The 25,306-nt window shown below is 38.9% G+C and overlaps 5 protein-coding genes across 6 annotated transcripts; 4 read left to right on the top strand and 1 right to left on the bottom strand.

Moving 5' to 3' along the window:
• The first annotated feature begins 326 nt into the window (after positions 1 to 326).
• Positions 327 to 2,906, top strand: LOC117483077 (beta-2-microglobulin-like). Its single transcript, XM_034131237.1, has 4 exons — positions 327 to 538; positions 1,808 to 2,080; positions 2,278 to 2,313; positions 2,421 to 2,906. The coding sequence occupies exons 1-3, from the start codon at positions 475 to 477 to the stop codon at positions 2,289 to 2,291; spliced, it is 351 nt and encodes a 116-aa protein (XP_033987128.1). The 5' UTR covers positions 327 to 474; the 3' UTR covers positions 2,292 to 2,313; positions 2,421 to 2,906.
• A 2,068-nt stretch (positions 2,907 to 4,974) lies between these two features.
• On the top strand, positions 4,975 to 8,306 carry LOC117483134 (beta-2-microglobulin-like). 2 transcript variants are annotated; one of them, XM_034131326.1, is made up of 4 exons: positions 4,975 to 5,198; positions 5,904 to 6,176; positions 7,308 to 7,338; positions 7,458 to 8,306. In XM_034131326.1, exons 1-3 carry the CDS (start codon positions 5,135 to 5,137, stop codon positions 7,319 to 7,321), a joined length of 351 nt encoding a protein of 116 aa, XP_033987217.1. In that variant the 5' UTR covers positions 4,975 to 5,134; the 3' UTR covers positions 7,322 to 7,338; positions 7,458 to 8,306. The 2 variants fall into 2 exon arrangements, with proteins under 2 accessions (XP_033987217.1, XP_033987218.1); XM_034131327.1 differs by having other exon boundaries at positions 5,012 to 5,198; positions 5,910 to 6,176.
• Positions 8,307 to 8,636: 330 nt separating this feature from the next.
• irak3 (interleukin-1 receptor-associated kinase 3) lies at positions 8,637 to 16,913 on the top strand. Its single transcript, XM_034131325.1, has 12 exons — positions 8,637 to 9,099; positions 9,885 to 10,073; positions 11,517 to 11,584; positions 11,853 to 12,002; positions 12,102 to 12,166; positions 12,246 to 12,360; positions 13,274 to 13,392; positions 14,063 to 14,261; positions 14,440 to 14,502; positions 14,631 to 14,795; positions 15,202 to 15,559; positions 16,355 to 16,913. Exons 1-12 carry the CDS (start codon positions 8,997 to 8,999, stop codon positions 16,468 to 16,470), a joined length of 1,710 nt encoding a protein of 569 aa, XP_033987216.1. The 5' UTR covers positions 8,637 to 8,996; the 3' UTR covers positions 16,471 to 16,913.
• On the bottom strand, positions 16,744 to 18,629 carry cdnf (cerebral dopamine neurotrophic factor). Its single transcript, XM_034131328.1, has 4 exons — positions 18,525 to 18,629; positions 17,800 to 17,927; positions 17,557 to 17,698; positions 16,744 to 17,473 (listed from the first exon to the last, which is right to left on the bottom strand). The coding sequence occupies exons 1-4, from the start codon at positions 18,595 to 18,597 to the stop codon at positions 17,304 to 17,306; spliced, it is 513 nt and encodes a 170-aa protein (XP_033987219.1). The 5' UTR covers positions 18,598 to 18,629; the 3' UTR covers positions 16,744 to 17,303.
• A 415-nt stretch (positions 18,630 to 19,044) lies between these two features.
• On the top strand, positions 19,045 to 24,862 carry hspa14 (heat shock protein 14). The gene is made up of 14 exons (XM_034131629.1): positions 19,045 to 19,125; positions 19,572 to 19,652; positions 19,863 to 19,945; positions 20,084 to 20,132; positions 20,387 to 20,492; positions 20,579 to 20,669; positions 20,759 to 20,863; positions 20,949 to 21,110; positions 22,109 to 22,264; positions 22,806 to 22,908; positions 23,480 to 23,695; positions 23,823 to 23,987; positions 24,551 to 24,618; positions 24,706 to 24,862. Exons 1-14 carry the CDS (start codon positions 19,069 to 19,071, stop codon positions 24,782 to 24,784), a joined length of 1,521 nt encoding a protein of 506 aa, XP_033987520.1. The 5' UTR covers positions 19,045 to 19,068; the 3' UTR covers positions 24,785 to 24,862.
• The last annotated feature ends 444 nt before the right edge of the window (positions 24,863 to 25,306 follow it).

Genomic DNA, 25,306 nt, shown 5'->3' with positions numbered 1-25,306 from the left:
CTTTTTTCTTAGACTAAATACTGCCTTGTTACTTCTGGATTTCACTAAGTTTATTTCAACACAAAATAATGCATGATAACTAATATTATGATTATATTTGTATTATTAATCTGAATCTTCAATTCTCCTTTAATTTACAGGACTAAAGTAGGCCTACATCTATTCTTGTTTAAAAAAAACAAAGTAAGCAGCAGTTTTTCTTTTTTTTGTATGAGGATGGTGATATGTTTAGGGAGTTTTCCACAAAACTCTCCTATCCATAAAGGACCAAACCTGTTCAGACATATTTTACCTGGCAACAGTGCGATGTAATTTAACGATTGGCTGTGATGCTGGGCTGGGCGGTTTTACAGCGCTTATATACATCTGCCCTGCTCTATACTTTCGCTTTAGTTCTGTGGTTCGGACAAAGCAGACACACTTGTCTTTGTTATTCCAGCTACTGTTAAACTACAAAAGGAGAATTAAGCGAAAATGAGGCTTCTTTTCTGCCTTGCAGCTCTGGTAGCTGTCACCTTTGCACATGACGCCAATCACAGTAAGTATTTTTGTTTTGATGCTGTAACTTAAACCTTGTTCTTTTACTGTAAAATACCATAAACTGTATCTCTAGTAAGTCATCCTTGAAAGGCTAAACGCTAATCAGGATATACAATGTAATATACAGAATACAAGCAGATAGTAAGGTGTAGGCTATATCTTAAAAAAGCTACTTGTTATAAACCTCCAGACACTGATGTAAGAGTCAAGTGCAAAAGAGAAATATTGTACATGTTTGTCATCAGGGCCGTCCCTGGCCAACTTGATGCCCCAGATGCTAGTGGAGCCTCGCAGCGGCGATACCACACTAATTTCGCCGCATAAGCGCATATGTGCGCCGCATTTGCGGCTCAGTTGAGGCTCCCCCCGCAAGATGAGGCCCCCTCCGCGAGGTGAGGCCCCCTCCGCGAGGTGAGGCCCCCTCCACAAGATGAGGCCCCACGCAGTCTGCGTGATCGGCCCGGTCATGTTTTTATTTCGGTGGAATTCCCCTCAACAATTTGAATTAAGTTTCGATTTCCTGTAATACCAACTGGCCATGAATGCGCCCTCCACTGGTTTTATATGGGCATAGGATTTACAAACAAAACTCCAGAGGGTGAATTTCCAAATCATCATTAAAACCTAAGATAGTTCCCACGAGAACTCAACTTTTGAGTGCCCTTGTTTTGTATTCTCCCAAGTGTCCCACCAGAAGCATTTTTTTAATTGTTATTTCCTCCTCAACAATCTACATTTTTGATGTAATGCAATATAGATAGATACTTTATTGTCATTTTACAAATATACAATATGCGCTTAATAAAATAAAATACATATATATTTTAAATTCAGAAATGTTCTGCACCACAGTAACTCAAATCGGTTAAGTGAAGTCCTCTCAGTTTTTTTTATTATTATTGGCAAACAATTTACCTTACGTCAGTTTGGACAGTTGGACAGCCATGTTTGTTATCGGTGGGAATCTTCTACTTTGCTTTCTTTTAGACTTTGATAAATACATTGCAAAAAATGTATATATAAACAATACAATTATATTTGAGAAAATAACAATTCAAGTATGTTTTAACTTTTTTTACCTGACCTTTGTTACCTTCAACAGAAAAAAAACCTTCCAGATGAAAAAACATTTTGTTATTTCCCCAATTGTCATTTTTTGTAGCCATTTTCACTGAGATGGAAGGTTCCTTTCGGTGTAAATGTGGTAGGAGCAATCACTTGATTCTTTTTTTGTTTGGCCTAACTTCCGTCTCTTTGTTGCCTCTAGCTCCTCCCAAGGTCATGGTGTATAGCCATGACCCAGCAGAGTTCGGGATGGTTAACACCCTGATCTGCCATGTGAGCGGCTTCCACCCCCCTGACATCATGATCCAGCTGATGAAGGGTGATGAGGAAATCCGCAACGCCGAGCAGACTGACCTGGCCTTCAAAAAGGACTGGCGCTTCCATCTGACCAAGAGCGTGCCCTTCACTCCCAAGGAGGGAGAAAAGTACAGCTGCAAGGTCACTCATGGTTCGACCCCCAAACAATATGCCTGGGGTAAGTAAGGATTAGCCAAAATGTGTGTAAAATATACTTATGAATAAATATAAATACATGTCCAAAAATACATGATACAAAGCCTTTTAAGTTAAGTGTAGATCATATGTATTGTAAGTGGCCTTGGATAAAATAATCATCTAAATGAAATGTAATTTGACACTGTAACTTATGTATGTGCTTTTCTTTTCTGATAGACCCTAATATGTAAATGTCAGCGAAGGCCCAGATTGGTGAGTGCTTTATTTTATAGCTTACATTCATGCTTCTCCGCCAGGAGTGCCACATTTGATTGTTGTTTTCTGCTGTATAACGCTGGGTTGTCATTCTCTCTTTCCAGAAAGAAAACCGGATGGTTTGGCCCCGTCTACAGCAGCATTCATTCTTCACATCTCCAATCAGCCGAATCACAGTTTTTTCGGACTTTCTCTTTTTTTTTTTCACAAAACATAAATATCAATATCACATCAAGGGGAATTTCCACTTACTTTTGTAATGTGAGAAAAGGCACGGGCTGCGGGATATTCCTTCCTTTGTAATTTAGCAGAGTGTTGCTTAGATGTCTTGCACTTATTTTCTAGCCTTATACTCAGATGTGCAAATATTAAACTGGAGTGATTTTGTTGGTGTACAAATAATGTTAAGCTGTAATTAATTAAACCTTTTTTTTCACCTAAATGAGGCATCAAATACTAATTGTTGAGATGCATGATAAAGGGGTGTGTTCTTTTTCTAGACCAGATAGAAGTGTGATACTAATGAGTTGTTTCTTTTATTTGAGGTCTCTTTGAATGCCGTCTTCTAAATAAAAGCCTCTTTAAACCCCCTTGGTTTCTTCTTTTTTTTAAAAATGCAAACCTGTTCAATTTATACTTTTATCATAGGGATATTGGTAGACATGGTATCTTTGTGGCTTAATAAAGTAGAAAACAGCAAAACACCAGGGCTGTCAGGGTGACAATGAAGTAACTAAATAGGTATTTAAATCAGCCATCCATAATTTTCCTTCTGTTTTGGTTCCATTTGACCGTTTCTGCTGATCACATTGCCGATGGTCAATGTGAAAATCTATTCCACATAAAGAAATGTGTTTGTTTAACCCTTAGATGCATAAGTGGGTCTTTTTGGACCCGGTGAGGTGGTTTTCTTGAAGTATCTTTGTAATTACATTTTTTTATCATTTCATATTCCAGCTATTCCTCAAAAAACATGTTTTGGATATCATGCCATTCACATTTAAAATTTACATTTTAAGAAATTGTAGTTTTTGTATTACTACCCCAAGCTTCCATAAGTGGGTCAAAAATGACCCGCATGCATTTTCTATGGAATCCTATGGGAACCTTTGATTCTTATCACTGTGGCTGTCAGGAATACATTCACTGTAGACCACACAGACTACATCACAAGTGACACCTCAGGAAGATTATTTTACACAGCAAGATCTGATACCTGTCAGTATTATAATAATAATAATAATAATAATAATAATAATAATAATAATAATAATAATAATACATTATATTTGTATAGGGCTTTTCAAGGACTCAAAATCGCTTTACAATATAAGGGTGGGGGGTATAGGACTATCAAACTTGATCAACCAGCATGGATTGATGGGGGGTGGGCTATGAGTAGCCAAGAGGAGAAGAGATGAGTTTTGAAAAGGGACTGGAATACTGTGAGGGTCTCAGAATAATTGAAAAATTAAATATAAAATATTTCTAATGTGAACCAAAATATAATACTAAATATTATACAAGTGATTTTTCTTAACCAAAATGACAAAAATGGCATAAAAACACATATTATTCTAATACGGGTCCTTTTAGACCCACTTATGGAATAGTGTAGGGTCCAGTCACTCGTGCATCGTAAATAAATGTAAATATGCTGCATGTTATTGAATTATAATATCCAAAGAAACACTTTACTTAATCTAGTAAGTGAGTATCTGTATCACAAGGGAAAGCCAATTAATTGTATATATTATTTATTACATGATGGCAGTTTCAGTTAACATAAAGACACCGGGCAACTATAGTGCAATCGAACATTAATTTATTAGAGATTTTAGAATGAAAAATGCAGGGCCTATACTAAAAAGGTGACCAAAAACAATAATATATTTTTTAATGATGTGTGTGTGAACTTACTTTCTCAATAGGCCTTTCTCTCAGGTGTACACAAGTAATGGTTACATTCTATTTAGCTGCTTTTATAAGTTACACCTGTGCTATTTTTTAAATGTCAGAATATGTGCTTTGAGAAAGGCCTTTCACATAAATAATAAGAATGTCGTTTTTTGACGGCATCAGGTGAAATCACAGCATAGATAATAACAAGCTACTATAGTTTTACTTTGTGGTATACTTTGTAAGAAAAGGTAGTTTATTAGTGTATGAATAAATAACCAGATATTTTATTTGCATCTATTTTACTGTAATAATGGATGTTGGCCTACTGTCTATGTGTATCATGAAGGGGCTTTTACTTCATTTAATTGTGCCACCCTAGGCCTAGGCTCTGTTGTATATTGGAATAAAATTAACCTTAAACAACCTAAGATAGTCCCCATATCGACTGCTGTGAAACCCTCTTTTTTTAAATGACAACTATGACAATATATAAAATCATTTGTATGCTTGTTAAGGGATAACAGATATATGAATACTAATCAACTACAATACACTATGAAATATTAGGCTCTAGCATAACGCAGACAAACAAACTTGACTTCCTGGTCAAACTCATGAAACTGCGCCACAGATCAACTTGTCGTGGTAAATTCTGCCTAGTGATACGTCGTCTCGATTATTCTATTGGTGGACGAGTTCTGCTTTTTTATATTTTCAACGAGGTACGCCGAAGCCATGGCCGAAGCTGGTTTTGTGGGCGGAGTCAGAGCCTCCCCACCATTTGACTTAGTAATAACTCTCGAGACGACGAACACACACATTTTTACTTTCGATTTTGACTCGAGAGGGGTTCTTATTTTGGACAAATATACAATAACTCTTCAGTGGCCTCCTGAAACCAACTGAAGGTGAAATCATGAAGATATGTCTCGCAGTTCTCGTCGGGCTGCTGTCTGTCCTCCCTTCAAAAGCGAAAGATGGTAAGTTTAAGATACGGTAGGATACTTGTTTATGTACCGATGGCCTATAAATGGCGCCGTGTTATTTCACGGAAATAGCAGAAGGACATCGGCTCTCACAATATATTACATGTAACTGCTTTGTTTACTTCCTACTTCATTTACTTTAATGATAAAAAAGAGCCAACGGAAAAGCTCCCATACATGTACGTTAAGTAACAACTTTGAGAAGTGCAGTATATCAGAGTAATTGGGTTTAAGGGTCAGGATAATCTTTTCGAAGGCACTCCTACCAGGTAATGTTAAATGATTAATAGTGACTAGACGACTAAACAAAGCCTACCACACCAAAACATGGTTTCAAACTAATGAAATCATAATTGATTATACTACAGCACATCATTTGAATGTAATACTATTGCGAAGGGGGCAGAAACTTGAATGTATTGAATAGACCTTGAAATATTAATTAATCTTTGGCAGCTTTGTCTTTCTTTTTTTTCTCCTGCACTGACAAATTGACATTTGACTAATTAAATGTAATTTGTCAACAGATCCACCTAACTGTATTAGGTTAGTTGAAAGCAACTTTATAACTTAATAACATTGCTTTCAACTAACCTAATATAGTTATGTGACATTTGTTGACATAATCAGTTAATTAAAGTCAACGTTTCAGTTTTTTCAGTGTGAAATATGTGTGAACGTTTTTCTGTTCTTTGGTAGCTGCAGCTGACGTGCAGGTGTACAGCAGAGCACCAGGGATAATTGGGAAACCCAACACCCTCATCTGTCATGTGAAGGGCTTCTACCCACCAGAAATCTCCATTCAAGTGCTCAAGAATGGAAAAGACATCCCCGGAGCCAAACAGACTGACCTGGCCTTCGAGGCGAACTGGCACTACCACCTAACCAAGCACGTGCCTTTCACCCCATCACAAGACGACAAGTACACCTGTCTTGTGAATCATCTCGGATCCTCAAGGGAATTCACCTGGGGTAAGTCTCTATACACTTCCATTTATTACAGTATTACGTTTACAGAGTGGGTACAATCATTTTAAAGAAAAAAGACAATTACTGATTCACACATTAGCAACTACATAACTATACTAGGGAGTTTACTATAATAAAAGACAAACAAAATACGTTTTATGTAAAACAATAAAAAAGGCCTATTTATGTATATATATTGAATATAATTTAAGGCAATGATGGCTCATATGAGCAGAAATTGAGTAAATAGAAAAAAATATATACAGAAATTAATTAAATATATTTTTTTTGTTTGATTTCATGCAATAGGTCCATGTTTATTACTTTTTGTTCAATGAATTACAGCATAGCGCAACATTTATGTGAGCCACAACCACTTAAAACCAGAATCACATTATTGAACATTAGTTGAAATGTACAGTTGAAATTAATACATTAATAATATATTTATGTTTTTGTTGTTTTTAAAGCCTTTTATACAGTAAGGATTAGCCTAACACTTGCCCTTTTTTAAATAAACATTGACAAAAGAAATGTAAGACTTACAGAAATACATTGTGTAGTGGATATTGTAACACTAGGTTTTAGTTTAAAATATATGTACTTAGTAACTGGAAGAAAATAAACATTTAAATCACCTTAAAAGTAGAAAATAAACTGCAGAATTACCTGAAAAAAATCTGGTCCTATGACGTAGTGGTTTAAGTCGTAACATAAAATCGCAATGCTCTTCGCCCCACATTTCCTGTTTCTCAACAATGTCATTTACTGTCATGGATCATTTTAATCGTCATTTTACAACACAGTGTTGCACAATAAAATGATAGCCATAGCCTCTTCTTGCTGCAGTCATACACTACATACATACCATTTTAAAAATTAGAATAGAATTAAAATAAAAGCAAAATTATAAAAAATAATAAACATCAGTTTTACTTTCTGTGTTGCTATTACTGTTACCAACCATGCTCTAAGATCCATAACTTGACAATAAATAAAACAATTTAGGAATATAAACGACTATATCAGTTTTCTGGATGAGATGTCACAAGTACAGAATTTGTCAGCTGTTTCAGAAATAGAGCAGTTCAAATGTTGATTTTGTTCTCAACATGTTTTTTATTCTCTCTACAGTATCAGATATGTAAGCGCCACCTTGCTCCAGGTTTGTACCTTATTGATTCTCAGTGTTTCAAAATTCTAATTTTTTAACTTAATAAACAAGTCATTTGTGCAGTTGATGTCAGAGTGACACTGTTTCTATCCTTTGTTTAATAACCACAGGTCTGCTCAGTCCAAGCGACGTGAAGAAGATTGGAATGATTCGTCTATGATCTTGGATTTCATCATCTAATGAGAGAAAATATTGTGCCTGCAATCAACTGTGTTTTTTTTAATCAGAAATACAACATGGCAATGAAGCTCCTTTTAACTAAATGTTGATTTATCAGGGAGCAGCTAGCCCCGTCAGTTCATGGATAGTATGTAAGGGATAATATGCAGCGAGCCTACATTAAAGTGAAAAGGAACACCGCTAAATGACCGGCTCGCTGCATATTATCCTTCTTATTACATGGCTACATATTCAATCAATAATTTGACATAACATATTGATTTAAACATAACTTTATGTGATTAGCAACATAACTTAAAATGACTGCAGCACTTGTCAAGGTTTTTCTGCCTTGTAACAGTTCAGGCCTGGTAACATTTTCTTCTTCAGAGCATCCTTAGCAATGGTCTGTTATATAGAAAGAGAAGACTGAACATCCAAATTGACCAATCGGAATTAAGTATTTTACTAAGCTGTGCAGTAAGAATAAATAAGGTAAAGGGGACGTGATCACAGAGGAAACTATTTACACTGATGATTATACATGCACATGCCTTCCTGTGTGTGTTTAATGCTTGATATGTAAGGGCTTAAAAAGACTCTTATCTAATTCATTATCTTGTGCACTTTTTATATTGTGAGGTATAAGTAGGGATTAATGCTTCTTGAGTTTACGACAGCGTGTGTTTTTACTATAAGTACAACTCAACACATAAGCCTATTATTTTCCATGTTCGTGTGCCTCTGTGAATGGGTATTATACAGTATGGTTGGTTAATAAAAATTGTCATGATACTTAATTCATCGAGTTCTGTAATCATTTGCCAGTATTAATGACACACAATCTCTTCCTATAATACAATTTAATTTGTCAATTATGGAGGACAAATCCATAACCGACATTAAACTAAAGCGAAAATACACAGAGAAATGCTTTTGTGCCTTTTTTATTTCGGACATAATATACATATTAGGTCCTGTTTTTGCATGTGTATTTAAACTTACATTATAACAACAAAGTAAAACTCCCCTAGAGGCCGAATTAAGTATGTTTTCTTAAAAAAAACACCAGGAAACTACAGGTTTCCGCTTTGTTACAACCACATAGGCTACTATGCACGTGAGTGTTTAGTTATGTTCTTAAAATATTGCAAATATATAAATAAACCAATAATAGAATAGCCTAAAGTTTGTTGTAAACAATGCTAATGGCAGTTTATGGCGAAATGTCTACTATAAGAAGGAACAACAATTTGACGCAGCATTTAACATTGTCTTTGATGTTGAAATGGTGTATCCTTCCGACAATGCTCACTCGTAAATTGGTGCAACACTGTGCTTGAATCGGGTTTCTTTTCTAAATAGTTTTGTTTTGAGTCTGCCTACTCCTTTAGTTGTCTGCGTAACGGGGCGGAGGGAATTTCCGTATTTGAGCAACCACAGTGAAGCCTCGCAGTGTGTCAGTGTCTCCTGTCTGTGCGGCTTTTCACATGGACCCCTCCACCTTCCTTTACGATGTCCCCCCGGCTATCATCGAAAGGTTCTGTAGAATCATGGACAGCGGAGATGACAGGTTCGGGTGGCGTGTACTAGGTGAGGAACTACTTTTTCATGGTTAAAGATTTTTAGATACAAGTCTACCGCAGCCTCTAAGATAACAATTAACTCGTTGCTTTTTGTAATTAACAGGAAACTTTCTCTGGATGTAACTTTTTATACTGTTGGATATGCAATGTCTATCACAAAAATACAGGGGTTTAAGATGTACTCTTATCTTGAACTTAAGTTCAAGAAGTACCAGAGTGTAATACTCTTACAAGGAAAAGCATTGCATTGCAAATGTTCAAGGCTTCTCAAGTAAAAGTACAAAGGTATTAGCTTCAAACTGTACTAAAGTAGCTCAAGTAAAAGTACTCATTATGTAGATTGATCCATTTTAGAATAATATAAATGATATGTTTTAATTATAATTAATAACTTTAATTAATTATAGCTGGTAAATGTGGAGCAACAGTACAAAGTAGCAACAAATTGAAATACATGTAAAGTACATGTATCTCAAAATGGTACTCGGGTAAATGTACTTAGTTACTTCACACGCCACTGCAAATATATGATCAATAAGAAATACAACAATCTATTTTGTTGAACAATGTTGACAAAGCAGCCGTTGTTTTTGTATTCTTTAAATAATAATGAGGAAGTTCAGAAATGCTCGCATTTGGTTGTTTTTCAATATTATTATACAATACTAAGAATTGTGTAATATGTAAAGATAAGAGGTGAATGAACCTGTATTCATATTTGTTATAAACACAGTATTCCTCTGTGAGCTTGATTTGATATATTGTATGCCCATCCTCTTTGTGGGTCCCCAGCTGTCCAAATTGTCCCCAGCTTGTTAGACGTCCGCATGTTGGAGCGAGGGGAGTTGGCGGGTCGGAGCCCCACCAGAGAGCTGCTGTGGTCCTGGGCTCAGGAGAATTCACGAGTGCAGGACCTTCTCAACCTGCTCAAAGACATGGGACACCTCAGGGCCCTGCAGCTCTTCACAAGTCAAGCTCAAGGTCAGTTACAAACAATTAAAGGCAAAGGTTATTTACTTACATATCTGCTTATAGCACATTAAGAAAATGCTGGTACTCAATTGAGCAGATTGTGTTTGCAATAGAAGTCTTGACAGAATTAACCGAGAGAGAGAGATGGAGCACACCTTGGACACTCATGTGCATGGGAAACAAAAACAAACAGGGTTGAGATGCAGTGGTTTTAAAATAGTTTACAGTATGGCCATCAGGACAAACATAAACTATAAGTGCTACACATTTAGACTTGAGGAAAAAAAACTAAAACTTGGTGAAAAAATTAACTTAGCGTAGGTGATTATAAGGGTTCAAGGTTCAAGGTTCTTTATTGTCAAACTGACATAGTTACAGAGTAATTATGTTGTTGAAAATCTTATGTCACAGGCTTCTCCAACAATGCAACATAATAACAATACAGATAGCAAGAGCAATACAAAAAGAAATATAGTTATAAAATAAAGTGAGCATGTGGAATAGTGCAGTACGAGTCTATATACAAGTTATTGGAATGATATATATTAGATATTAGATACATATTACTGAGTAGCAGATGAATGTTTTGAAGTTGTTTCAGCAGTTCAATTGTTTAACAGTCTCACTGCCCGCGGGAAGCAACTGTCTCCGAATCTTCTTGTCTTTGCCAGGATGCTGCGGTAACGTCTGCCAGACGGCAACAGAAAGAACAGTTTGTGGCTGGGGTGATGGGGGTCTTTGATAATCCGTAGTGTTTTCTTCCTGAGCCGCTGGGAGTAAATGGGGCTATTCTAGGAAAAGGTCTTTTCACCCTCTGTCTTTTCACCCTCTGTCTGAAACCAGAGCCCAGTCTGCTCTGATTGGATAGCTGGCCAGCTCTGATGTGATTGATCAACCGCTTAGAGATATCCCACCCCTCAGCCTATCACGTACCAGGTGTTGGAGCACTAGCCAATAGAAGTGCAAGTGTTACAAAGCGATGTCACTATGTTATGGAAGGAAACAAAGGAGTCAGGTGTTTCAGGCACTGGGGGAGTGTGAGGGAGAGAAACTCCTTTGCCTTTGGAGACCTTTTTTTACATGCACAAAAACCTATATAACATACCACAGGAAAGGTAAACCCTGAAAAGCTCTATCTGTAGCCTTCTTAACTAGTGCAGGGCCAATGGGGCAGGATACTACGTTACATCATAGGTTTCACTGCTTTATATTTCCAGTAGTTGTTGCAAATATTGTGGTGGCTTTTTTAAGCTTTAATTATTGTCAATGCAAAGATGTGTATTCCTGAGGGGAATGAATCAGTTTTGGAGGGAAGTAACATTGAAAAGGGGAAATTGAAAGCCCTTTCGCAGTTCCTGTTGGTGGTGCATGTATTATATAAGCAAACCATATTGATGCAGTTATCAAGAAATACATATTACATTTCCTATTTGGGCAATATGTCTATTTCAGAGTCGCCTTTGCCCAGCAGCAATCCACAAGCAGATTCCAAAGGGCCGATGTCAGCATCTAAAGATAAGGTAGAATTGTTTGTTCACTTGTTTAAATGTTAAATATAACCTTTTAACATTAAATTGTCTTTCCATAAGCTCCATAAGTTCTATAAGCTGTCATAAATGTACTCTCTTTTAGCCACTTTGTTACCATATACTTTTTAGATCTTGGTTATTTTAAGTGGTATTTGCAGTGTCTTTACATCTTTACATGTTGTGCCTTGAAGCCTTCAGCCTGTATTACCTGTGAGAAATAAGAAAATAAATGACAATTTTTTGTATTTTCTCTTATAAGGGATCCTTCCCACTAGAGGCGACTTTCCAAGACATCATAGAAGTAACCAAACATTTCCATCCTGATATGAGAATTGCAGAGGGCCACTTCTCTGATATCTACAGAGCACACATGGGAGATCAAATGATCGCAGTTAAGCTTTTTAAACAGGTGATTATTGATTCTAACACTCTGACATCTTGGGAGATGTGCTTGCTTGCTGTTCAACCCATTCCGGCTTTCATGCATTCTTTATCAATCTTTCTTCAGGTAAAAATGCAGTCCTGGAAAAACCTCTGGGATGTCTTCAGAAAAGAAATGGAAACTCATCTTTTGTATGTAACAACTCTCAAAATACCTTCCTTTATTTATCTGATAGAGAGTTGTTTATTTTTATGAATTGATGTGTTACAGGTACCAACATCCAAACATCCTAGAATTGTTGTGCTGTGTTTCTAATGAGGACCGCTACTGTGTGCTCTATCCTTACCTCCCTAATGGATCACTCTTCCACAGATTACACCATCAGGTACGGGTTTTACTTATCAACATCTGTTGGCCTACTGCAGTATGTCCACAAGCAAGTGTGTTTCTGTCTGTAACAAAACCAGAGAACAAAAGTTTCTAGGTAACAGTTTCACAATCAAAAGCAGGAAGTGAACATGTATCCCCGGCGCTGTACAATAGTTGCCCAGTTCCTAGTACTAGGATGGGTTAAATGCAGAGGCCAAATGTCACTGTGTGTGTTCTGTGCTCTGCATGTGTGACGATTAAAGAGGGTTTCATCCCTCCCAATTATATTTGTTCCCCTATTCTATCCATGGTTGCATTAAAGGTGGGGTAGGTCATTTTGGAGAAACCAGCTCGAGATCGCTAGAATTTGAAAATACACAGCCGGAAACAAATCTGCCACTTCCTTATAGAGCCCCTCCTCCAACACACACGAATGCGCACATGACCAATGAGGGCACGAGATAAGTTTGTGCACAGATGGAAGGCTGACAGGCAGGTAGGCCATCCAGTTATTTTAGCCGGGCCGGCTAAAAAAATTGGTCGTGCTTTTTACAGTATTACGGCTTCCACAGATGACATTTTTTTATGGATTTCTTGTCAAAGCACTTAATATATTCATTGCTATCGGGATGTTAAGAGCATTCCATGGAATATAACAAAAAGTGTATCTCGAGCCGGTTTCTCAAACTTACCTACCCCACCTTTAAATGGTTATAAACCTTACCTCATACAGATAAAGTCAAAGAACATTTATTGAACAGATTTTAAGATCAGCAGATGGATTAATTAGCATTTTAGCTTTTAAAATCATGTCCCAGACTGCCTAAAAGAGGACTGAGACTCACAGAGTCTCAAACCACAGTTATTGTTAATTTACTTGAAAGCATATTTTTGTTTTATATTTAATATTGTGTATTGTCACTGTTCAGGATGGAGAGCCCCCTCTGTCCTGGCAAGAGCGCCTCAACATCATTAAGGGAACTGCAAAGGCCTTGTATCACCTCCATACAGCCCAGCCCTGCCCGGTGATCTGTGGCAACATCTCCAGGTACACCTCCTGATCACTCAGCGCCTCCACATTCTGGCTGTCCTGTTCTCTTCCGAAAAGCATTGTCTCTGCGATGTGCAACACTCAAACTGAACATTATATAATTTACAGGATGACCAATTGATTCAAGCTTAGAAAGAAACAATCTGAAATGTTATGGCCATAATAGAGTGGTGCAGTGCTGACATATTTTTTTAGATAGACCGAATAGATAGCATTGCAGGGACTTCAACACAAATCCAATGGGTTTTTTCCATTGGATTTTGGTATATTGCAGAAAATAAGATCTGTGGCTAACACACGTTCATGATACTTACATATTTTGTTCAGCAGGATAATCTTCACATATTAACACCCCTTTTATAATAGTTGAAGCCTAAATGCAATTGCCAAAAGTAAATAGCTAACGTTATGCTATAAACAAACTACTGTACATGACAGTCGCATGGCTTCACGTCACCACGCTAGGCTAAAGGCACTCCATGTTCGGCAAATCAATCTTTAGTCACGGTTTTTAAGATGATGTAAAGGCTCCTCGTATGGGTACCTTACCGTCTTATTTTGTGACTTAGAACAATAGGTGAACATCTCCTAAGCTTGTATTAACTACAGATGTTATCTCAGGTATCTAACAAAGTTTACAAAGTGTCCATATGTGTTTTCTGCACAGTGCAAACATACTTTTGGATGACGCCCTGCAGCCCAAGGTGTCTGACTTTGGGTTGGCCCGCCTCCGTCCTAATTCATCCAATCAGCTCTGTACCATCATTCTGGATACGAAGTCCCACAGCAACCTGGCATACCTTTCTGAGGACTACATCCGAGACGGCAAGCTCTCCTCTAGCTTGGATGTTTTCTGCTTTGGGATGGTGATTGTAACTAAATAATATAAGCTCAGCAAAACTTTCTCACCCTGTATGTAAATTAGGATGTCACATAGACATCCTTTGTTGTATCATCATATCTTTGTTGTGACTGTAGTGGACTATGGTTTCTGATAGAAACATTATGATTTATAGCCGTTAATTCTCGTTTGCATGCCTTCAGGTTATAATGGAAACCGTAACAGGAAGGACGGTAAAGGAGGAAGTACCTAAACAAAAACCACTGGTGAGTCACTGAAGGTAGAATAGAAAGTTCATAGAGTTCTTTAGCTCTCAAAATCCAGGTTGATGTCTTTCAATAGTCACTATTTGCAGTATGCAGTAACCTCGTGCTCTCTGTGTCTGCTATGTCAGAGAGAGATGCTGGTAACGGAGGTGGAGGACAGCGGTGGTGTGGACTCTTGTCTACAGTTTTTGGATGTGGCGGCAGGTCGGTGGCCCACTGACATCGCCCTCGGCCTGCTGCGTCTGGCCCTGGACTGCACGGCGAGTCGCCGCAGCAGACCAAGCATGGAGACTGTGAGTAATCAAGGATCAATCTTTGCTTTAGGAATGTTTAAATAACCAAATAGTCTAAGCTCAAAGGGCTACATGCTTACTTTGAGCGCTTTCCACTGTGTTTCATGGTCTTATTCATGCTGCTAGGGTTATTAAATCAGGGTTTGGTCAGATTCATTTATTTAAAAAATTGTTTTAAATAAACTTGGTTTCTCTGTTTATTCTGAAACATTTGGGTATGGAAATTGCCATATTTCAAATATCTAAACTAAAATGTTATCAAGTAATCCCTGACAATGTTACTATAATCTAATTATTAATCTATTATTTTGTGTAATCTGAGTACATAATCCCAACCCATTACTACCCAACCTTCATTTAGGTGAATGTGGATGAGATAAATACTATAAATCTTTACTGTTTTCAGGTTCTTTTGGCATTGAGCAAGCTACTTCCTCCACCTAGCTGCCCCCCTGCGGACCAACCCCACAGCCTGGATGATGGAAACCCCCTTAAAACTGAGATGAGCCTTTTATCCTCCATACCTGTAGAGCACGATGAGCAGCTCAGCCTCCCTGGTTCTCTAACACAGGAAGGGCCCAATGAATACAGCCAGTCGGAGGTGACGTATCTGAGCGACGTGGGGGGGGCTTCTGGTGAGGTGTCGGCTGACCTGTACAGCAGCTGGCCTGTACAGTGCAGCTGCCCTGCTGAGACAGGCGGTCTGCCCTGTGAGGACTGCAGGGCCAATGGCTTCACCCCCAACCACACTGACAGTCCTCAGAGTAAGTTTTGGTAAAATCCCACATTACAGATGACGAATTTGTTAAATTTTTGATAACCAAACCAACATATGATCAAATTTGATTATCTATAATGTTCTCAGAGGGGTAAGTCTGCAATACCACGTGCTTCCTAAAAGGCTTTCATTAGAAGTGGTCGGCAACCTCCTGGTGGAAAAAGTAAGGCCAATAGGGAAGTGCTTTAAACCTGCATTCTTGATATGGCCAGCAGAGAGAGATTCCATTAGTTGCAAATGAAGTTTGATTGAATAGAAGTCTATCAGAAAATTACGCTAAACTCACATTTTTCTGATAACTTTATGTCCTCTACGGCTAGTTGCAAGTATTCGTCATTACAGCTCGATGTTATTTTGTATATTATGGTTCCATTTAGAATAAAATAAACTAAAAATAAGCATTTGGGCGTGGCTACTTTGTTATTGACAAATTACTAGGTCGCTACCACTGCGTTGCTACCACACGTTGTTCAGCCAGCCTAACTATCCAAAATGTTACCACGTGATGAGCCTTGCTCCTCCCCAGCCTACACTCTCGTCCAAATATGGCCACTTCTGGTTCCAAAAGACCAAGATGGCAATGACAAAAATGACATACTCGAGGCCTTGAAAGCCTAGTCCAATAACCAATGGGTGATGTCGAGAGGATTGTGTTTACTTCCTTTATACATACCTTCTATGGGAAATTCCCAAAATACTTTAAAAACAGCCTTGGATAAAAATACATCTATGTATCTATGTATGTATTAAAAGTAATCTGTAGCTTTGTTGTGTGTTTCAGGTAACTCTACTGCAGTGGAAACCCCAGCCAAGGAGAGACTGAGGAACAAACTGAGTCTTTATGACAAGGGGCTGATTCACTCAGAGGAACTGTTCTCTGAAACAGGACTGCAGTAAAGAGAGGACTTCCTTTTACATGTCTGATAGCAGCCTGGCTGCCGCTGTAAAATCGATCATGCCAAGCCAATTCAACACCAGTAGGAACACCATCAACATCATATCTAAAGATTGAGTTATTTGGCTTTTCATTGTAAGTGGATCTCTGGGAGAATGTAGTTAACAGTGGATAGCTGACCTTCTAATTGACAGCCAGTTCAATTCTGTAGTCAGAACCCTTTATCGTGAGTGATATCTGCAATAAACGACGACATGATACTTGTATTATAAAAAATAATAATTTATTATGTTTTTTTTGTCATTGAATAAGTTTGAAATCTTATGGAAAAACATAGACCTAATCAGCTATCATTGCAATAGAAGTGAGGAAAATGTTGCATTAGGAATTTGAGAAATTAATAAGTCAATGTGATGGGACGTGAAATAAACAGTGTAACAAAACACATTTTAATGTATGCAAGTGATTGTTGTCAAAAGAAACAATTAGAGCATTTTTTACCACCCATTTACATAAACGTATGAACGTGAACCTCCTGTTTAGATATTCAATTGAACTTTTCGTCAGATAGCTTCTTTTCATATACTGCATTTTGTATGACACTTGAAACGTTTTTGGGAACATCTGATGGGCAGTATTTTATGAAACTCTATCTACCATGCTGCTATTGCTGTGGCTGCTATTACTCAGGTACATATCAGCACAAAAAGATGTATGCCTCCTCTATTATTGTTAACATACAAATGAAGTCATTTGGTAGCACAAATTAGTAAATCATGCACTTAAATTAGATTTTTCTGATATTTTGGAAAGGAGCAGAAGAAACAAATGATATTCATTCCGTACTGTGAGCATGCAGCAGTGCTTTCTCCTGGATGAGGCTGACAAACTCGTGTTTCTCCAGACAGCCTCGACACTCTTCTCCCCACGAAGCTAAAATGTTCCTCAGCTCCAAGACTTTCATTATTTTCAGCCCGTCGCTGCTCAGATCCTTCACTTGAGGGTCTGCTGACACAGAAACATGCTTTATATTGTGCCAACACACAAGTGAATGGTAAGTGTTTGTTATGCATTTGATAACACTTTACCATATCTGAGCTCACAGATCTGCATGTCTGTGCTGCTGAGGCGCTGGCAGATCTTCTCAACGGGGACGTGAGAGGCCAGAGGTCGAGACACCGATGCTGTGACACGGGTTGCTGCATCAATAGTGGCTCCTAGATAGTAACACTGGGACACGACAGCACATAAACACACGTTTGATCACCCTCAGAAATAGGTTTATATTGGTCAATTCTCACATGGGAGTCTGCGCATGTGTGTGTTCTCACCAGCCTCGCCTCCTTGCCCTGGGCGACAGTGCAGGCCTGGATCAGCTCTTCCTCCACCAGGGGAGGAGTGAGTTCTCTGTGGGCCGACGTCAGACTGCCATACAGTCTGGAAAGAAAGTCCACACACACTGCACACCAGTTCATTGTTATTAGGGGGTGAGCGTGCTGCTAATCAATTCTGATTATTTGTGGACAAAAAAACATTTAGCTCTATATTTATACTTATGTACTGTATATTGGAACTAATGTATTGTGAGTGTTTCAATTAAGGGGAAACACTACAGACAAACTGCATGTTTGTTTTTTATATACCGGTACATTTATGAGAGTTTGAGAGATTGGTGCTTCCATATCTAGTCTACTTTCAGACTAGGGGGAAATAAATAATCCAAAATACACATTCAGGTGTTTATTTTACTAACTTTGACGATGTGTGTCTGTACATAGCTGCTATTTTTATATTGATAGTGATATACAAAAAGATATTCAAAATCCCACTGCCATTTCATTCCCCACATAAACATAACAGTCTGCAATGAGAAAGTATCTCGTGCGAATGAAAAAGTATATATTTTTGTATTGCCCAATCTGTCCAGACATGCATGGCAGATATAGCCTACAGGGAGATGTTGACGTCTCAAAAAAGAACCTGTTGGTGATACCAGCACAGTGTAATATTGGTTAACCGTAGTCACACAACTTCTGCTCACACCATGCTGTCTAACCTTCACAGTTGCCTGCCGCAGAAAAAGTAAAACCTGTAAAAAACAGCAGACAGACGAAGGGCAGCACCGCCATGACAGCGTTTGAGTTATTATTAGCTTCATGGCGTCCCAGTCAACAGTCCTCTGTCGGCTGAACTGCCGCACCAGAGAAACCGGGACATGACGTCATCACATTGTCTTAAACTGGACTAAAATATGATATTTACAGATAATACCAACAGTAAAACTTCCTATAAACTGAAAAATAGTCCTATAATAATGCATGCTACGGTTGCTACCTCAAGAGCCATTAAACCGTACTTAGCCATGTATATTTCTAGAATTTGGGCACACAATAGGCTACTTGATATGCATTGCCCTCAGAGACATTACAAAAGAAACAAACAGTTTAATTTATAAGCTAGTTATTACCTATATTTAAATTGTTTATGGGTTTTAAACTTCTTCTTAAAGTTATACGCTTTTGTTTTGAAAAGGTTCTGCCGGAAGTGGTTCCTTTGTAAGCGGAACACGAGCCGCATACGCGTGTTGCACATCTTCCAACATGGCTGCCATTGGAGTTCATTTCGGATATACCTGCGCTTGTGTTGCGATATTTAAGGTGAGTTACGCTCAGTTTAGCATTACCGACCTCTCCCACGCTGTCCTTCCTTCTCTGGTTCACAAAATAGTGACAAACTTCATCACAACTCTACATTTCAACTGAAATAGCACTGGTTGTTAACATGCTAACACTTTACATACACACGCGATGAATGAAGTCATTCCATGCCTGATAAAGTTAGTCTAAAAAACACAGTTTTAGACATCTGGGAGAATATCCAAAGTCCTTAAATAGTTGTTCCCTCAATAGTAAAACTGAAAAGGCCTTCCTTAAATATAGTCACGGTCCTGGTACCCCTCCAGTACCCGCCCCAAGGCCTCCATAAAGACACATTTAGTTGTATGTACTGTATAATGGGGGGAAGATACATTTTCTTAAGGTCCATTTATAGTCTTTTACCTAAAAATACATTTTTGAGACACTGATGAGCGTGTGTTTCTTAGGATGGGCGTGCTGATGTGGTGGCTAATGATGCAGGAGACAGAGTGACTCCAGCTGTGGTGGGCTACAGAGAGACTGAGCAGGTAAAACATACATTATCTTCAATTTACGTCACTTATACAATTCATAGTGTTTATGTAATCATTGTTGAACTGTTGTGCTCTTTTCAGTATGGCTGTCCTCGACTAAAGAAATAATTACACATTACCAGATTATTATTACAGTGTGGATTGTAGGTCCTACACATTTTGACTTAAGTCGTCATCTTATTGCTCTGTTTTTATCTTCTGCAGATTGTAGGCATTGCAGCAAAGCAAGGACGGGTACGCAACGCTGCCAACACAGTTGTCAAAGTGAAACAAGTGCTGGGCAGAAGGTGACATTCTTATTGTGTCTTGTTTGCAAATATTACAACTACAAGAAGCACATGAGTAGACAGTTCTAGCTTTGAAAACTTGTAGAATATATAAAACAAACAATAACATATTCTCTTTCCCTGCCCCTTAATGGACAGCTTTGATGATCCAGAGACGCAAACTCACAAAACAGAGAACAAGTGTCAGGTGAGTTTGTTAACATATCCACCTAATGTTGTGTATGTAGATGTTTTTTCAAAACTTCTGAAAGGATTCCTTTTAAAACAAAGATGTTCTGCCCTTTATTAACATTCCTTTATTCAGTGCTGTTCATATTGTATCCTTAAATCTTCAGCCAAGTGCATGCTGGCTGGTTTTGTCTCTTTGTTTTACTTTTATAAAACATGTTTGGAGCCCACAAAGACTGACAGTCCAAGTAAAGCAGTGATTTCTTTGTTCAGCTGGTCAACAGACAAGACAAGCTTCATTATGAGATCACAGCAGGAGATCGCCCAGTTTATGTGGTTCCACATGATGTCGCAAAACTCATCCTTCATAAAATGAAAGGTATTTTGTCGCAAACACACAGACACATGGCTCAAAGAGAAACAATAAGCTGTTTAATCATTCCTTCTTCTTCTTGTTCTTCACAGAAACGGCTCAGTCAGCTCTGGGCTCTGATGTCAACGAGGCGGTCATTACCGTGCCCTTCGAGTTTGCACATGCTCAGAAGCGTGCTTTGAGGTAGGCCAAAGGACATTTTACTACAACTGTACTGTTTAGTTGTGAGGAACCCTTTTAATAAAGACCACCACTGTGTTTGCTGTGTGCAGGGAGGCTGCTGAAGCTGCTGGGTTTCATGTTCTGAGGCTAATCCACGAGCCTGCTGCTGCTCTGTTGGCATATAACATTGGACAGGACTGTTCTGCTGGAAAGAGGTAGAGGACTTAATGGACTCTTTATGAACATAATGTATCCTTTCCAGTCGATTTGCCCTCACATTGTTCTGCACTGTGTTCACAGCCATGTCCTGGTGTATAAGCTGGGTGGGACGTCTCTGAGTGTGACAGTGCTGGAAGTCAACGGAGGAATGTTCCGGGTTCTGGACACCCTCACTGACCACAGCATCGGAGGAGAAAAGATCACTGAGGTTTTGGCTCAGCACCTGGCAGCCGAATTTAAACGGTAGCTACTGTGATTTCTGCTGCTCCTACTCTGTAACTTACTGTTCTCTAACATGCATTACACATTTATATAGGGCTGCAACTAACAATCATTATTGTTGATTATTGTGTACTGATTCCAACTTAACTTGTGTTTTCATCAGATAATATCATATGAGAAATAGGTATGACTAAAATGACCAAATTATAGGTTTAGCAAGAGTATTGACTGAATTATTTAATATCATATGATCAATAAACACAACCTTTGACACATGATTAAGACCAAGACTAAATGGCAAAATTAGAAGAGAAAACATTGGCTTGAATTGATACTAAAAATAGTGAGCATTTTTGTCTAAAGAGTAAGATTAAGTCTAAATGCTGCCAAAGGAACATTGACCAACTGATGGTTTAGTCTGCGCATCGTTGCAGCTTTACATTTGTCATACTCTGCAAAGGCATCATTTTACACTGAGTTGCCGGTTTACCTGGTACAGCTGGGTAAAGCTTAAGGCCGCTACACACCCACCTGAGACCAAAGAACGCGTACCGAAGGCATCCCGACTTTTACGTCGCCTACGCCGCCCGCCTACACCGCCCGCCTACGAACACGCCGCAAATATTTCAGTCGACGAGTGGCAATAACTGTCCTTACCAGCAGGCAGCGGTAGTGTGAACAGCCAATCAGAGTGATTGCTTGGGCCGACTTTCTCTGACCTCCCGCGGCCGATTCAACATGTTGAATCGGCCGCGGGAGGTGTGAAAAGGTGCCGTAAAGAGACGACGGTGCGGGACACACCAACCTGAGTAGGGCGCCGCGAATGCCCGACTCCCTCTGACGGCCTCTGACTCCCAAAATCGGGTTGGTGTGTAGCCAGCTTAAAGCCGTCTCATACAACAGCCCTCTAATCAATCCTGCCTGGGTGTTGATTTAACTTTATGACCTAAGATCTGGTTTTGTCCCATATATATGCCTTGTTTATTTTTGACTCTTGGTGTTCTTTGTCTGTTGTGCAGCACCTTCAAGCACGATCTGAGCAACAATACTCGGGCGATGATGAAGCTGATGATTGGAGCAGACATGGCCAAGCACAATCTCTCCTCACTGAGCACAGCCAACTGCTTTGTGGACTCCCTGCACGACGGCATCGACTTTGAATGCAACATCTCGCGGTAAGCTGGGAACACAAAGCTGGTCGTAACATCTTACAACACATCATCATGCTGATGACAAAGACACCAAGGATAAAACACAAAACCTTACAGCAACCAAAGAGCCTGCAGATTTAGAGTGTACAATGAAGAATAATACAAAAATTGACATTTTACATAAAATGCCAGCCTTTTCTAAAACATCTTTTGTCATTGTAAAGTTTCTGTTTACATTTAAATGTTTTATGGTGGCCTTTTTTAAAGGACAAAACAAATACAAGATTGAGAGCACAGACATTGTGATCTGCTCGGAAAGAAATGTACTTACTGCTGCATATACACGTCTGAACATGAAGGCACCATGGCCTGCTGCATCTGAATCAATGTACCAGAAACAACTGATTGGTTAAAACATGAATCATGATATTTTCCTTCACGAGCAGATTTAGAGTTTAGCCAGATTTATTATAAGTGATACGTGTCAAAGGGAAATATGTGGACAAAGTCAGGGTGGATAAAAAGTCGTAACCAAGACGATAACCTCATTGTGGTGTTTTCTCAGAGCTCGATTTGAGCTGCTCTGCGCGTCACTCTTCAACAAGAGCATCCAGCCAATCAAAGCCCTGATGGAGAAGGTGGGACTCTCCAACAGCGACATTAACCAGGTACAGTGTGAGGGGAAGTCATTTGGGTTTTCATTGAGGAGCTGTGGTTTAAAAATCATCAAACTGCATCCGAGTGGAGCAGGAAAGAGTCCTCAAATACAGGAGTAAGCATTTTGGCTCTTTAGGTTCCATTGTTTCAAAGTCAGTGTGTTTGTTTTGATGCCTGAAATGAAGTCTGTGGTTAACACAAGTTTAGGGAGATGTAAACATGGTCTCTAAAAAATAAATAAAAATACAAGTTTACTCCTTTAACGTTAGCTTTTTCCTCCTGGCTATTGCATTTACGCTTCAAAAATCATTAAAGTGGTATTAACATGTGAAGATTATACTGCTTAACGAAACCTTTTAGTATCCAATGGAAACATCCCATTGGCTTTTAATCGAGTGAGCCCTTGCAATGCTTACTCCCGCGTCGGCCTACAAAATACGTCTCCACTAGATCTCTCTATTATAGGAATGGTGTGGATGAGTGATCCTTATTTTTATAGTTAATAAATGTGACTTCAAGCACATCAAATCCTGAAATACCTCAGTAATATTTTAGATAATATAATTTATAAATGTATTTCAGGTGGTTATCTGCGGCGGCTCAGCCAGGATCCCTCGCCTCCAGCAGATGATCCGCGACATGTTTCCTGATGTGGAGATGCTCAACTCAGCGCCTCCTGATGAGGTCATCGCTGTGGGAGCGGCTCTGGAAGCGGGCTTACTAGTCGGCAAAGAAGGCCTCGCCCCCGAGGAAGAGACTGTCACAGTGGACGTTTCTGCCACTGATATTCTAGTGAAGGTACACTGTTCGATGAAAAACACACCATATGTAGGGTATATGAATAGATTTTGTCTATAAACGTAAATCTCTAATTTCTATTTCTGTATCGTACTCTATTTAACTAATCTCCGGCTTGATGTTGCAGGAGGTGGATGAATCCGGAGCGGAGGTGTTCACTGTTCTGCTCCCATCGGGCACTCCCCTCCCCGCCCGCAGACAACACGTCCTGACTGGAGGGGGGGAACTCTCCTCCGTGAGTCTGGAGATTTACCAGAGAAGTCTCAAGGAGCAGCCAGAAAAAATAGCAAAGGTACAAAAACTGCACTAACACTATTGAATGTTTAAGGAGGAGTTTGAATAGTTTGAAGATGGGTTGTATGAGCTACGTATCCAAAGTCAGTGTATTGTCTACAGTACATGGTCGGCACATATACCAGTGCAGAAGTGACGCAAGTGAAGTCTGCAGGAGCTATGATTTTAGATTGTGGTGTTTTGTTGGTGCTAACCTTGCCTATGCATTTAAATTGTTCATTTGAATTTGCGCTATTAGTTTAGTTTGTTGTATATGTCTGAGAAATTGGGTATGGAATGCGAAGAGTGCCACTATTTTAAGTAAAAAAACACATTCTTAAGTCGACAATAGGAGTTTCTTTTGTTTAAAAATGCCTGTTTTTCACTTAAGAACGTGTTGGAATAGTGGCAAATTGTGACACTGTTTCGCATTTCAATTATGTTATGTTCGCATAGCATTGTTCAATCTTGTTTTTCTGTAGCCTAGTAAGCTAGTTGTTGTTCTTTGTTGCGTACATTTTTTTATGAGCAAAACGCTGAATGGAAATAAACAGTTTATCTTCTTGTGTGTACAATGTATAGATCGTCTTGAGGAACCTGCAGCCCAAAGAGGATAAACACGACATCGACACCGTGGTAACCATGAAAAGGTATCCACCCCTCCAGGATCACAGCACAGGTCACATGACGAGATTGTTTGTATAATATCATAATAATATGATTTCTGTTTGTTGCAGGGACGGCTCCGTCCATGTGTCCTGTGTAGAACAGAGCAGCGGGAGACCAGAGGTCGTCACCATAGCAGCCGCATCATGAAGCTGCTCACCAGCACACACTCAGTGCAATGATTAGTTTTGTTTTTCTTACCTAATAAACATAATGAATCCCAAACTATATGCTCAGATTTATTACCTTTTGGATTTCTGTGGAAAAATTCCAGAACGTGCTCTTTTTCAGTTGAACTGTGGTCCCACTATGCTCACAGACACACACATGTCTAACAGAACATCTCACATGAGAATAACTGTTCAATTCTGCTCGTGAACCATTTTTAAAAATGATTATTTAGTTGTTTTAAGTATATCTTCTGTACATTTAGAATTCAAGGTTTCTGCACACATCAAGTGTTCATGAGGGAAGACTCCATGCATTCATTGCACATTTTCATTTTTATATGAATACAATGCTTTCATTACCATATGATTGAAAAAAGGAGTTGTTGGCTTTTGTAGTGAAATAATCGCCTTCTAACAGGCCAATTACTCTTCCAATGTATATATGGCACTTATTACATAACGGAGTGTTCTAAAAAAAGCTAGCTGAACTTAAAGCAGTCAA

The sequence above is a fragment of the Trematomus bernacchii genome, unplaced genomic scaffold, assembly GCF_902827165.1.
Source record: "Trematomus bernacchii unplaced genomic scaffold, fTreBer1.1, whole genome shotgun sequence".
NCBI lineage: Eukaryota > Metazoa > Chordata > Actinopteri > Perciformes > Nototheniidae > Trematomus > Trematomus bernacchii.
The sequence above is the reverse complement of the archived record's forward strand: the minus strand, read 5'-3'. Positions and strand labels throughout refer to the sequence as shown.

Bases quoted from the DNA above. Each gene is read 5' to 3' on its own strand.
- LOC117483077 (XM_034131237.1), top strand. From the start codon at position 475: ATGAGGCTTCTTTTCTGCCTTGCAGCTCTGGTAGCTGTCACCTTTGCA. The intron at 539-1,807 runs GTAAGTATTTTT...TGTTGCCTCTAG, and splicing joins TGCACATGACGCCAATCACA to CTCCTCCCAAGGTCATGGTG.
- cdnf (XM_034131328.1), bottom strand. From the start codon at position 18,597: ATGGCGGTGCTGCCCTTCGTCTGTCTGCTGTTTTTTACAGGTTTTACT. The intron at 17,928-18,524 runs GTTAGACAGCAT...ACTGGTGTGCAG, and splicing joins TGCGGCAGGCAACTGTGAAG to TGTGTGTGGACTTTCTTTCC. The intron at 17,699-17,799 runs GTGAGAACACAC...GTCGTGTCCCAG, and splicing joins AGGGCAAGGAGGCGAGGCTG to TGTTACTATCTAGGAGCCAC.
- irak3 (XM_034131325.1), top strand. From the start codon at position 8,997: ATGGACCCCTCCACCTTCCTTTACGATGTCCCCCCGGCTATCATCGAA. The intron at 11,585-11,852 runs GTAGAATTGTTT...TTCTCTTATAAG, and splicing joins TGTCAGCATCTAAAGATAAG to GGATCCTTCCCACTAGAGGC. The intron at 14,503-14,630 runs GTGAGTCACTGA...CTGCTATGTCAG, and splicing joins TACCTAAACAAAAACCACTG to AGAGAGATGCTGGTAACGGA.
- LOC117483134 (XM_034131326.1), top strand. From the start codon at position 5,135: ATGAAGATATGTCTCGCAGTTCTCGTCGGGCTGCTGTCTGTCCTCCCT. The intron at 5,199-5,903 runs GTAAGTTTAAGA...GTTCTTTGGTAG, and splicing joins CCCTTCAAAAGCGAAAGATG to CTGCAGCTGACGTGCAGGTG.
- hspa14 (XM_034131629.1), top strand. From the start codon at position 19,069: ATGGCTGCCATTGGAGTTCATTTCGGATATACCTGCGCTTGTGTTGCG. The intron at 23,696-23,822 runs GTACACTGTTCG...TTGATGTTGCAG, and splicing joins CCACTGATATTCTAGTGAAG to GAGGTGGATGAATCCGGAGC. The intron at 23,988-24,550 runs GTACAAAAACTG...TACAATGTATAG, and splicing joins AGCCAGAAAAAATAGCAAAG to ATCGTCTTGAGGAACCTGCA.